We start from the raw sequence: 13,019 nt of genomic DNA, 5'->3' as shown, positions 1-13,019 counted from the left end.
CTCCCGCGCCTCTGTACGCGCGCTCTAGTCAATGAAATGATAATAAAATGATCATTTCTGTTTGTTGTCAGGTTCCGAAGTCCCAAGCGAGGGTCGCGCCGCGGGACCAGTAACAAATGTACTGTGAGCGATACAGTAATACTTTCTACAACAAGAAGACATGAAACTAATTCTCTGTAATATGAACCATATCTCGTACACGAGATAAAGTTGTTGAAATAACGAAAGACACAACATTGAAGATGGCGGAGGGACCTCAGTCGATATGGCAGAAGATAGACCATACGGTCATACCGGTGGTGAACCTCGAGGTGCGAGAGGTCCGCGAGGTACTCTGGGAGAAGATTCAGGAACCCACCTCGCAACGAAAGATCATCCTGGTGATAGTATCTATAGCGCTGCTTCTAGATAATATGTTGTATATGGTTATTGTACCTATCATCCCTGATTACTTGAGGTATATAGGCGCATGGGGCGAGGAAGCATACGACCATGTAGTCACACTAGCACCATACAAAGAAGGCAACAAAACCATCACGCCAACCAAAATTATTCCCGCATCGCACGAGGGCCAAGAATCCGCAACTGGTGTTCTCTTCGCCTCTAAAGCTATCGTGCAGCTGATGATCAACCCATTCTCCGGTGCCTTAATCGACCGTATTGGATACGACATTCCCATGATGATCGGACTTATCATTATGTTTCTTTCTACATCAATCTTCGCTTGCGGCAGAAGTTACGGCATGCTTTTCTTCGCAAGAAGTCTGCAAGGAGTCGGTTCAGCATTTGCCGACACATCAGGTTTAGCTATGATCGCCGACAGGTTTACAGAAGAAAATGAAAGGTCAAAGGCTCTAGGAATAGCTCTCGCGTTTATAAGTTTCGGATGTCTCGTGGCTCCACCTTTCGGCGGTGCATTATACCAATTCGCTGGTAAAGAAGTGCCATTTTTAATTCTTGCATTAATATCCTTAATAGACGGGTTTATGTTACTACTGGTAATGAAACCTCTGAAAACTCAAATGAAGGAAGCTAACGAACCTAAAGTGGCTGGCACCCCCATCTGGAAACTCTTAATGGACCCTTACATCGCCGTTTGTGCCGGAGCACTGATGATGTCAAACGTTGCACTAGCCTTCCTCGAACCAACAATTTCGATGTGGATGGAAGACAATCTAACAAAAGATAATTGGAAGATCGGCATGATATGGCTACCTGCTTTCTTCCCTCACGTTCTTGGTGTCGTTATCACAGTCAAGATGGCGAGAAAATATCCTCAACAGCAGTGGCTCATGGCAGCCGGTGGGTTAGCTCTGGAAGGTCTGTGTTGCTTCATTATACCTTTCGCGAATTCATACAAAATGCTGATGATACCAATTTGCGGAATATGTTTTGGTATTGCTCTAATCGATACTGCCTTACTACCTACACTTGGTTACTTAGTTGACGTGCGTTATGTTTCTGTATATGGAAGCATCTACGCGATTGCCGATATTTCATATTCGTTCGCATACGCTGTAGGGCCTATCATCGCAGGAGAAGTAGTCGAGGCAATCGGCTTCACAGCCTTGAATCTTTTCATAGCCTTCAGCAACCTTTTATATGCGCCCATGTTAATGTACCTCAAGAATATTTACGACTTCAAGCCATTCGAGAACGAGGCTAACATACTCATGGCGGATCCGCCAGATAAGGAGTACCAGACTTACAGTATGCAAGACCAGAGGCCTGTGAACGGAGAATACAAAAACCATTTGGAATATTCAAATGTAGCAGGGCAGGTAGAGTCGGGAGTGCAAGAGTCTAATGTCGATGCCAATACAGGATATTCGTACGATCAGTCATATCAAGGAGGGTATCAGAACTATAGCCAACAACAACAGCAGGGCTATCAACAAGAGTACCAACAGCAAGAGCAAGGGTACAGTCAGCCCCGTCAGCTGCCGGCACAGCCCCAGCCTACAGCTAGCAACCCGTTCCGGGCCCCTCAGCAGGCCCCACAAGCGGCGCCTGCGCCAGCAGCACCAACCCCCGGTCCCGTCAAGAACCCCTTCCGGCAAGGCTTTTAGAGCTCCTAATTCAGTGTTGTTGTCTATTTTTGAATTTACTTGTTGTGTAATTATAAATGTCTTATATTTGGGTATTACTTCGATCACTGAGCCGCATCCATCGGCGGCTGGTTACTTAGTGTCTGACTAGATGTCTATTTTAGCTGTGCTTTGTAACTAAAAACTATTGTAGTATATTCGTTGGCTGCCTTCAAAGCGACGACGTGTAAGTATTGTTTTAGATCACTTATAGAAATTTAAGCAGGCAACAAAAAATGGCTTGGTCTATTATGTGTTAATCAAATCATATTAATGTTACAAAAAATGAAGAGGTGATTTATCAATAGATTGCAAAAGTAGATAGACTATAACATTGTGAAGAAGTGAATCTAATTATTCGTTTGATTAATAAAATTCGTTTTGAAGGCAACCACTCTGTTTCCTTGTTAATCATTGTTCGGATACAACTGTTATGCCTTCTTTAGTATATAGATAGAAATAACCAATACAACTGTAATCTAAGTCTTTGACCAAGACACACAAATTCTTATTCTAATGATTAAAGCGTATAGCTAAAGCAAGGCAATCGTGTGTAATGAAATGATGACAGTATGGTGACGTATATCGATGGCAAAATACATATCAAGGATGACGCACAAGCGCAGATCTGTACAGTTACTTCAATTCAAATGGAAAATAATCGTGATGTATATAAAGGTACCTTTTTTCAGTGATTTTAAAAGGTAAAACTAATTTTAACCTATAAAACAAAATATACCAATGTTTCACCTTCATTGATAAGGAAGAGGCAAAAAAAGTGTACGCGTGACCAAAAAATTTTATTGATAAATAAATGATTTCTAAGTCGAAGAAATAATGAATTTAAAGATACAAATGGCAATGAAGTAGTTTTCTTTTTGATTGAAGTAGCTGTTTAGGCAATGGCCGATATGATATTAAGTAACAATGTAATTATAACATAAGCTAAACTATTACTCATCTATTAGTTTTATAAGGTAGTTGAGACAATCGAATAGGACCTACACGGCACTGTAGGCGGCGACCATGTTGCACTGGTAAGGGCCTAAGATATCATATATATTCGTAATCTTTTGGCACTTGCATTTTTTAATTTGCAAAGACGAATTGTTGAATTCTATCAAAATTATTATACTCATTACAACATTTATGAGGACAATTGAATTTATAATAACAAAATGTATAAGTAAAATTTGTGTTGTAGGAAAAATATTACATAATCATTTTCTAAATAAAAAGTGTGAAAGAACATTAAGGCAGCTCAATGGATCAAAAAAAATGTTAATTCATTAAAATTAACCTTGAACTATGAAGTAATGAATTAATCACATCAAGTAATTTCTTGAGTGATCAAATATTTTTGTAAGTAAAATTAAACATTTTAGTAAATATTTACTAGAGACTCGCCTTCGAAAATGTTATCTTAACTATATATGAAAATATATAGTATCCCGTCGTATCATCTTGCTATTAATAATAATTATAATTTAGATATACGACTAGCAAATGAAGGAAATATACAAGATGAACAATTTTCTCGATGTTATAATTATAACATTGAGAAACATAAATTGGAATAAAAAGAAAAATCAAAAAGAGAAATGTATACAAGTTAAATGGAGATCAAGTTTAGTGGAATTACAAAAATTGTCTCAAAATGCTAATCGGAGATAACCACTCCTCACTTTTATGAACTTTGTGATTAATAAATTTTATGTGTAAATTTTTGATCTCTGAGCCTGTTTTATAAGTAAAATCGCTCGGTTTGTGTATTTACGTCATATAAGTAGGATTTTGAAACATAAATTCCCTTCCTATGCTATACCAGCAATATTAGAATAAGTATTCGCTTAAATCAATTCGTATCAAACTTATATCAATTAAATATCAATTAGGCTAAGTCACAACTTGTGATAAAGTTGCAACCAAGGTAACGAAACATATCAGAATCTTTTGATTCATTTAGGCTAAGGAGACGTACTATATTATTGTATATTGTATTTTTCTCTAAGTGTAATTAGTCGTTTTAACTTAGGATTTATTGATTAGCGGTGTGTACCGGCAATTACTACACGATCAGGTCGTTTGGGAATTATATACTGAAATATTTACATTACATAATCTAAAAATTAAATTTTTAAATTATTAATCTAAGAATAGAAGCTTATCAAATAATCTTTAATTAATTTATATATTTTTAAATTAATCAAAATATTTTATCTAAACCAGAACAAAGCATTTCATTGCATTTTATGGATTTGTTAAAACAAGATAGACAGATTACGTTACTATGCGTATGTAATATGATATTATGAGAAGGAATATATAGTTTTTGATTACATATGTAAGGAAACAATGCATATCACATGTGTCTACCCCAAACGACCATGAAATTTAGTTCGCATACACAACAAGAGTCGAAGATATGTTAAAATAATTGTAAAACAAATCGAAAGCGCCCGACAAGTCAATTGAGTGTGTAGTACGTGGCTATTGTGAATATTGTGCGTGTGATGTATCGGTTATCGGTCTGTTCAGTGTTTGTTTGCAGTTGAAATGTGGTCACGGTCAAAGCGGTTGTGGTGAAGCTGAGATTTGCTGGTTTATCTATTACTATTGTTGATCTAAAATAATATAAAATACATATATTTAATTTCAACTTCAAACTTAAATTTTTTTTTGTATGTTATATATATTTGTAGCATTTAAAATTAATGTTTTTCTATCATGTTTTCGCCTCAATATTAGATAGAGTTAAAGGTTGTTATAATGTTAATGTCATTATTGCAGATCTCGTTCTGATCCCTTACGAGGTAATCAGAGCCAAGATTTGCAATATATTATCATTATCATATTCAATATATTTCTTTTATTTTTTACAGAATAATAATTGTAAAAGACTAATGTGAAAATATCGTCAGTAATATATTCATTTGTAAAATTTATGAAAAGAAAGTAAAGATATACCAGCTTCACAATTAAAAAATAATAATTTTAAGAGTATATACTATGATTTTAGTTTATATAATAACCGGCTAATCTCACTTAACCCACTACTGATTGCCGTGACGATTACGAAATGGAACAAAATAAATTAAAAAAACCTTTGATTAGCCTGCAGAGTACAATAGAGTTACGTAGATTTTCAATGCACAAAATTACTTCATTGCACAAAATGCTTAAATAAGTATACCCATTGTTATACTTAGTTTCGCATTACTTAACTATAGTGAGTTTTAAAAACAATTTGAGATATTTATTGAGTACTCTAAGTCCTATAGAGTCCTAAAGATTTAACCAAAATTATGTTTAAATTGATTCATAAATCACAAGACATTTAAACACATTAAAATAAATAGTCTATATATAATTTATTTGAATGAAACTTAAATTGTAGGTGCTCATTTTACACCAATAAATATATGATTGTATTTAAAACTTATTATTGATCTTCAAAACGATACATTTGAAATATATTAAAGTATAATCGTAAGTTAGAGTCAATTTTGGTGTCAAATTCTCCCGAAATTCAATTAATTAGTAGAGATCAGCACAAAGTGGTTTGATATTATATTTAAGTGAATCATTGCTTCGTGTATTTTGATTATATGATTATTAGAATTTGACGAACACATTTTGAATATGTTTTTGGTAACAGTGATTTGTGTCACTATTTGTTTCAGTGCTGAAAATAAAAAAAAACTTATCATTCATCCTTCTAATAGGAAGAAGAAAATCGTTTATTAGCAAAATATATAAACATGAACAGAATAAATTCTTGCTTAAACCCAAATTATACTTCAATCAGAATACACGAATAATGGAATAGCAATTATGTTGTGAAATGTGAAACTAATCAATTTAATGTGTGTGCAATTATATACTTTACATTGTAATTATATTAATATATAATATCAGCAATAAACGAACCGATATCGCAGACATATCACTAGACGTAAGTACATATACAATTTTGAGATAGTTTTGTATGTATCGTCTATTATGATATTGTAAAACGTAGCGTTAATTTTCAACTGAATATATATTGTAAGAAAATAATATGGAAATTTAGTCTACGTACTGTTTCCAAATTTGTAAAAGCCGGGAGTAAATTATTTTTATGAAATACATATGTACAAAAGAATAAATCTCGAAACGATAAAACTATCATTTAAATACGTATTTATATTGGCTTTTATAATGACAAGAGAAAAGCAGCAAAGCTTTCAGAAGACTTGTACAGACTGAAGCTCAAGGGAGCTTAATGCTTCTTGCATTAAATCGGGATCTTCGTTAGAAGTGACTATCGTATGATGGACAGTGAATTTTCTTGTCAATTCTACTGTACTATATAGCTAATAGTGTAACTTGGAGGGAGTAACCCGGTTAGTGAGCGCGAGCGGCACGATCTATCTCTAATCACAACACATTCAATGTGTTAAAAACTCTTATTCCAATGAAAATCTCTTTTTTCTTATTATATTTAATCTTCACCGTTACAACATTTTGCAAATTAATACGAATATCAGTTAATCCATCATTTTATAGATTATATTTTACGAAAATATATTTTCTAAAAATTTAAATATTTAATTATTATTTATAGTTATATATAATGAATGATGGTAAAATAATGATGTGTATGTAGGGAATGTGTGCTTGTGCTTCTATATACTTTTAATCCTAGTAATTCTTCTTGAATCGTTACTGACTGCAAGCACATGTTACAGTAATTACGAGTAAAATATATTAATTTAAAATTTTATTAGAAAAAAAATAACAACAAAAATTTCACATTATGTTAAAATATATTTTTATAATTTCACAATATTTCATTATAATTTTTACTACTTCAAAAATGTTATAAATAACCAAAGAACATTTATATTTCTGAGAATACATTGGAAATAGACGCAAGGTTCGACTATTCTATATCAGTCACGTACCCGTGGTACAGCCAGCTGAACCAAGGTCAGGGGGGATATAAATGGTCAAATGTTGTTGTTAAAACACACATATCTGCGTATACTATGACATGCAGACTTGTATGAGTGTCTGAATAGATTATTTATATTTATTTTATGATTATTATACTATAGCATGTGCCTGCAGCTAGTATTTTCTTAGATCAACACCCGTCCGTTAAATCTATATCGTATTTTCATAATTAATCGCTTTACTCATTAAACCATTCAAATTTGCTATCATTATCACAACACACATATTTTCATATTAATTCTTCTTACTTCTAAACTATAAGGAACAAGATTGAGAGCAGATCCTTTTGGAAGATGTTTGTATTGAGATGGGTTTAATAGGAAATAATCAAGTTTGTATTAGAAACTTGCAATGGGACTAGCACCGTATGTGGCATGTCCATTCATTTGACTATACACTAAAACTTATAATCAAAGTAATAATTGACAATTTATTATAATTTCAAAATATATAATTTTAAGTTATTCGATTAGAATAAATCTAAATTATTAAATACATAAAAAAATAAATTCATTTAATGAATATCACAACACAGTTAATTTTTTGTTCATATAAATTCTTTAAATACATCCATAAATATTAATCCTTATTAATTGATAAACAAAAAATTGCTTAACAAACATTAAGTTAATGTTTGTTAAGTAATTTTTTGTTTAATTGATCATTTTAGTTGTATTCAATAAATTCATCAAATTTTTAAACAAAAAAACCATGTCGTAATATCAAAGAATTACACATAAAAAGATATAAATAATAAAAATATACTTTAAGATATAGTATACTTAATAAAGTTAGACGTTAATACTCGCAATATGTACATATAGCGAATGGATGCCCACACAAATATGAGTGATAGTTACGGAGTTAGGCACTTCTGTACTTACTATACGTAGTGTCTATATAGCTCTATGTGTATAGGTTCTACATTCTCTTGTATCTCTAACAATAAGGTAAACTTGACAAGGAATTATACTTTTATAAAAACTACAATTCCTCGTTAAAAGACAAGTTAGATTCAAAATATAATGTGACTTTTTGTAACGTATCAATATTAAAAAAAAAAAATCCTTTCGTCTATTTTCGATTTTTTTAAAACTTGTTTTTACATTAAAATGATGGCAAAAAAGTTATAAGAATAATATTAATTTGAGCTAAATTTTTAATTAAAGGGCTATTAATTGTTTTCAAGTAACCCGTGTTAATTTTAAGGCAGCCGTGAGGCCCACTGGGCAAAAATCTCTCGTTGTATTAAATATTATGTTTTAGGCGCTATTTATCTTTGTAGAGTTAGGTTTTCCGGGAATAGCTCGTCAGTGCTATACAATATAGTATCTTTAAAGCTAAAGTCAACGTGACAGAATTAGCTATCTCATTGCGCGCTGTACATTGCTTGTACAATAGATATTTTTTTATAAAAATTATTGTCTAGCAATAGTTTAATATTCAAAAATTAGGCTTATTGTTATAAAAAAATCTCGATTAAATTACCTTGTTCGTTATAATTCGTTTGGAATCCATAGGATTTCTTAATCATTTCGCTTTTAACGTTAAGATAGTTTAAAGCTTAGCTGATATAAAATAGTATTAATTTATCTCCAAGATTTGTTACGATTTGGCATTTGACCTGTTGTTTTTAAGTCTTGGTGTAGTTTCACTTAAATAAAAGTGGAAATATAACCACTATTATTATTAAATCATTATATATAATCATTCATTCGCGTAAGTCTGTATTTAGATGACATTATATCCAAATAATTAAGTATAGTTTGATATATTTACTGAAAAGTATTAACATTTTGAGGTGGTCGCATTCACAGGACGTTTTTGAGTTATAAAAATAAATTATTTTTCAGTAAATGCATAACTAGATTGATAACTGTAATATAGGTGACGTATGTAGTCGTTATGATAACTGTTGATTCATACATTTCCTTTGAAATCATTTGTTAATTATAATTGTACGTTAAAGCTTTCTGAATAGTTATGTAATATAATGGTTGGATGTTTAGGAAATTGTTTTTAGGAAAAATAGCTATGACGAAATATTCTTCAGCCTCTGCCCCACTGGAGATGACACGATAATAATATATGTAAAAACAAAAGAAATAAGAATCTGGTTAATTTAACCGAACCTTTTGTTTCTTGTGGCCGACATATAAATCACGGCGATTTATTATATTCAACACAAGAAAACATATTTAAAAAAACGTGTTGACAGTAAATTATTTGTAGAAGGTTCATGTTAACTCACATTAACACATGACATATCATACGTGTCGCGTGTGGTTTATAAATGAGTGACAGCTTTTTTTCCCAAAAACATACATTGTAAGTTAGTGAATTGTAATGATCATCTTATAATCAAATATATTCTATCTAGCTGTACGTAAAGTGGTCAAAATATTCAGTGATCGAATAAAATTGTTACACCATACCTTTCTATTATTTTTAGACTATGTCCTCATCTGATATAAGTGTTAGAATATATCATAAAAGAACTGAAATCTGGAGAATATAGATTTCGAAAAGTTACTCATATATACGTACGTAAATAAAAATATCGCGATGGGCTCCACTAATACTAATACGTAATGATACTCGATCGAACCCGGAATCGAATTAGAGACATTTCCTTTTAAAACGATCAGTGTAGCCAATCTACTGTCTCATCACTAAATAGTATAAACTCGCTCCTCTGTGTATGCTTAGATCTTTAGAACTACGCAACGGATTTTGATGCGGGTATTTTTAACCCATCCGTTAGTTTTTGAGTATTTCGCATTTGTACAGACAGACAGACGCGACAGGGGCAGGTGCTTTTTATATAACATTGAAAGGATATACAAGAGAACAAGTTCAAATGCAAGATTTTACTTGCGCGCCGCAATGGCTTATAAATAACTAAAACCAAACCAAACGATTCTGCAAACATCGATAACGCACAAACAAAAACTAATCGGGCATTAGAATATGAACCTTAAATTTTAGCACGAAAAGTTAATTTTTCTTTGATATACTTGTCAATCTTTATAAAGCTCAAGCTCAAAACACTATGATCTTTACTGCAACGAGGCAGGGGTGAAAATCCATTGGCAACAAGAAGAAAGGGGGATATACAGGGTGCGGCAACAGGAAGATGTTCGGTAATTAGTCAAATTAGCGAGGGCGAGGTATTTGTACACAGAATGACGAATGTTTGTGAAGGTGCCCTCTGTATTCACTACAGATAATATAGTACTGGATGAATCAGTATCTGGTGGTTATTTTTCATTACAGTAATTAAATTAGGGCTAGTTTTTGCTATTTGTATTTTATTTAGTTATATGGCTGATATTTAACTTCAACGGTCCCGTCTGTCGGTAATCAACTGATGCATGTCAAGTTTGTATTACTTCTATCATTACGTGATCAATGAATAAAATTGTTTTTATTCTCGTCGTTATGATTCTCATGCAAACTAGGCTTTTTTAACGTAAGAAAGAAAGCATATATTTATCATTTAATCAAAATTATTATCTTATTAATAAAACAACAATTGGATTTGTTCGGGAATTCCACAACCCATGCCACCAGAATTAATTGTATTTGGTCCACCCGCTACGACCGTGTAGCAATTAGCTACGCGGCTACGAACGTGCTACGACTGGGGTTCAGTGTGCTTCGGTGGCGTCAGGGAAATATGAGCAGTGTTTGTGAACAAAGCATCAAAATTATTACAATGTTTTATTATCGTCTTTCAACATCCTATCCTACACTAATCCCAATTATTACATTATATATAATGTATATTTGTTACTCTTTCACGCAAAATCTACTGGACCGATTGTTATGAAATTGGTACATGGGTAGAATATAATCTGGAATAACACATAGGATACTTTTTATCCCGAAATTCCCGCGGGAGCGAAGCGCCGAGTGCTGCTAGTATTTAATAAAACTAAATAGTATTATGATCTAGGAGGCTAATGAGTAATTTTAGATTGATCTTTCTTACTGTCTGGGCTCAGTGACCCAGAATAAGTGTTGGTTTTCAACAGTTTCACGCCAGTGGTCAAGTGGTTAAGACCGTTTGCCTGTGATCGGAAGGTCCCAGGTTTGAATTCCACTCGTGGAACATAAGTTTGTATACTAACCTAACTCCTGTATCGTGTTTCATAGACCACCAAAACAAGGAAAAAAATTCAAATCATTTATTCAGAAACTAGACCTTCACAAGCACTTTTTCTCGTCAATTTTTATATTTATAGTCATTTCTCACAAGCTACAAACTACTAAAACTACAAAAATATCGTGAGGAAACCTGCACACTGGTGGACATACAGTTTATGTTTACTAGTGTGTGTTGCTTGCCACTAGACCGTTGTAGGTAGTTGTAATAGTCATGTCAGATGCCTTTAGGCGACTTAAAGAAAACATAACACCGGTGTTAGCAATTAACGCACTCGAAAGCACATTTTAAAATATTGAACACAATAGTACAATAAAAATAGGATACACAACAGATACAATCAATCGGCACTTGAACCAAAATAACATTTTAATAGGCCGCGAATGGTTTTAAGCGTTTTATATAGCGATTGGGGTCGGCATCTTGTTAAATTTTCATAGCCCTTTCCCGGCCCTACAACCTCTAAACCCCCTCCCTGACACCCCTCACCCCTCGTCTACAAAACGAAACGAAAATACCCGCAAATTTCATGTTCCCCTTGTATGGAAACTTTTGATGTATAATTCTGTAATCAGACTTTTTGAATTGTACTGGAGGAATTAAGTATTCTGTTTTAAAAGGAACAGAAATTTTTTGTGTAATAAGGAACGTCAACTGACTACATCATCAATTTATCAACATTCTATGAAGACAGTGTGTTTTTTTCGTAATTAACTTCTTCATTCGTTCGTTATTTTATATTTAGTCAATTATATAGTGTGAATCTTTGTTTTGTGGTGTTTTGTATTTTTGAAGCGGTGTAGTTGCATTGGTTAACGCGTCCGCCTGTGATCAGAGGGGTTAGTGCGGGGTAGCATTTCACTACTCACCATCGAATCGATTCGAAGTGAGACGCAGCGAACCATTCACATTGCCGTGTGGTTGTCGTTGCGACACAATGGCGTAATGTGATTGGTTCGCTGTGTCTCGTTTCGAATCGATTCGATGGTGAGAAGTGAAATGCTAATCCGCACTTCGCCCACAGAATGTCCCAGGCGATGGTTTGCAACATGTAACTATTTCAGAATGTATCTCTGAACTAAACGTTTTCCCGGTTATTTCATCAGCCGTTGAGCGTCGGAGCCCAGGGCCCGCTTTCCTACATTTTAGTCTCAAGTGCGCATGTTCGTCGGCATTTTGCTTATATGTTTTTTTTTTAATTTGAAGTTATTATTTATTCATGTAAACATTAGGGGTAACGAAAACAAAGCAACTGCAAATCGCTTTGACCTTATCGAATCCTGAATCCAATTACATGTAATTTTGCTCAGGATTTGAACAATTTATCCAAAAAATCAATTGACATTTATGTTGCTATAGCCATGGTTAGGATGGGCATAGGGAACAACTTAACCTTTATTTTTCTGAGAGTTTTTGGTTGCTTCGGTACGGTTGAATTTCGGAGTTCAAACTATGCTTTTCTACTCTTTGTTCTTCACTTCACATGGAAGGAGAAGCAGCTGGCACAAACTCCGCAATGACATAAGTTTAGGTGCTGCGTTGTCAACATAAACGTAACCGTATAGCCGGAACGTCGGAGCTTCACACCTGCAATCGATCGCACCTGCGTCGCCAGGCAACCGACCCCCCCTCTTGTATACCCATGGGTTACGGAACTTTACACTTCTTATAGAGCAAGGTTGCAACGTCAATCGACCCGTACACCCCAGTCTACACTTAGGTTCCTCGTATTGTTCGACGCTTTGTCCGCAACAATATCTTGTGGC

At 33.5% G+C, this 13,019-nt stretch overlaps 1 protein-coding gene across 3 annotated transcripts in view; it reads left to right on the top strand.

Moving 5' to 3' along the window:
• VAChT (Vesicular acetylcholine transporter) overlaps positions 1-13,019 on the top strand; it is a 75,482-nt gene that overhangs the window by 27,379 nt on the left and 35,084 nt on the right. The window contains exon 3 of one of the 3 annotated variants that reach the window (XM_053749555.1): positions 72-9,517. The exons of the other annotated variants lie outside the window; for them this stretch is intronic. Coding sequence (XP_053605530.1) covers positions 243-2,069 — 1,827 coding nt within the window. The 5' untranslated portion in view covers positions 72-242 and the 3' untranslated portion in view covers positions 2,070-9,517. Of the gene's footprint in view, positions 1-71; positions 9,518-13,019 lie in introns of those variants that run through there. 3 annotated transcript variants of the gene reach the window in all.

The sequence above is a fragment of the Plodia interpunctella genome, chromosome 9, assembly GCF_027563975.2.
Source record: "Plodia interpunctella isolate USDA-ARS_2022_Savannah chromosome 9, ilPloInte3.2, whole genome shotgun sequence".
NCBI classification, from domain to species: Eukaryota; Metazoa; Arthropoda; class Insecta; order Lepidoptera; family Pyralidae; genus Plodia; species Plodia interpunctella.
Note: the sequence above shows the minus strand (reverse complement) of the source record. Positions and strands in the feature narration are given on the sequence as shown.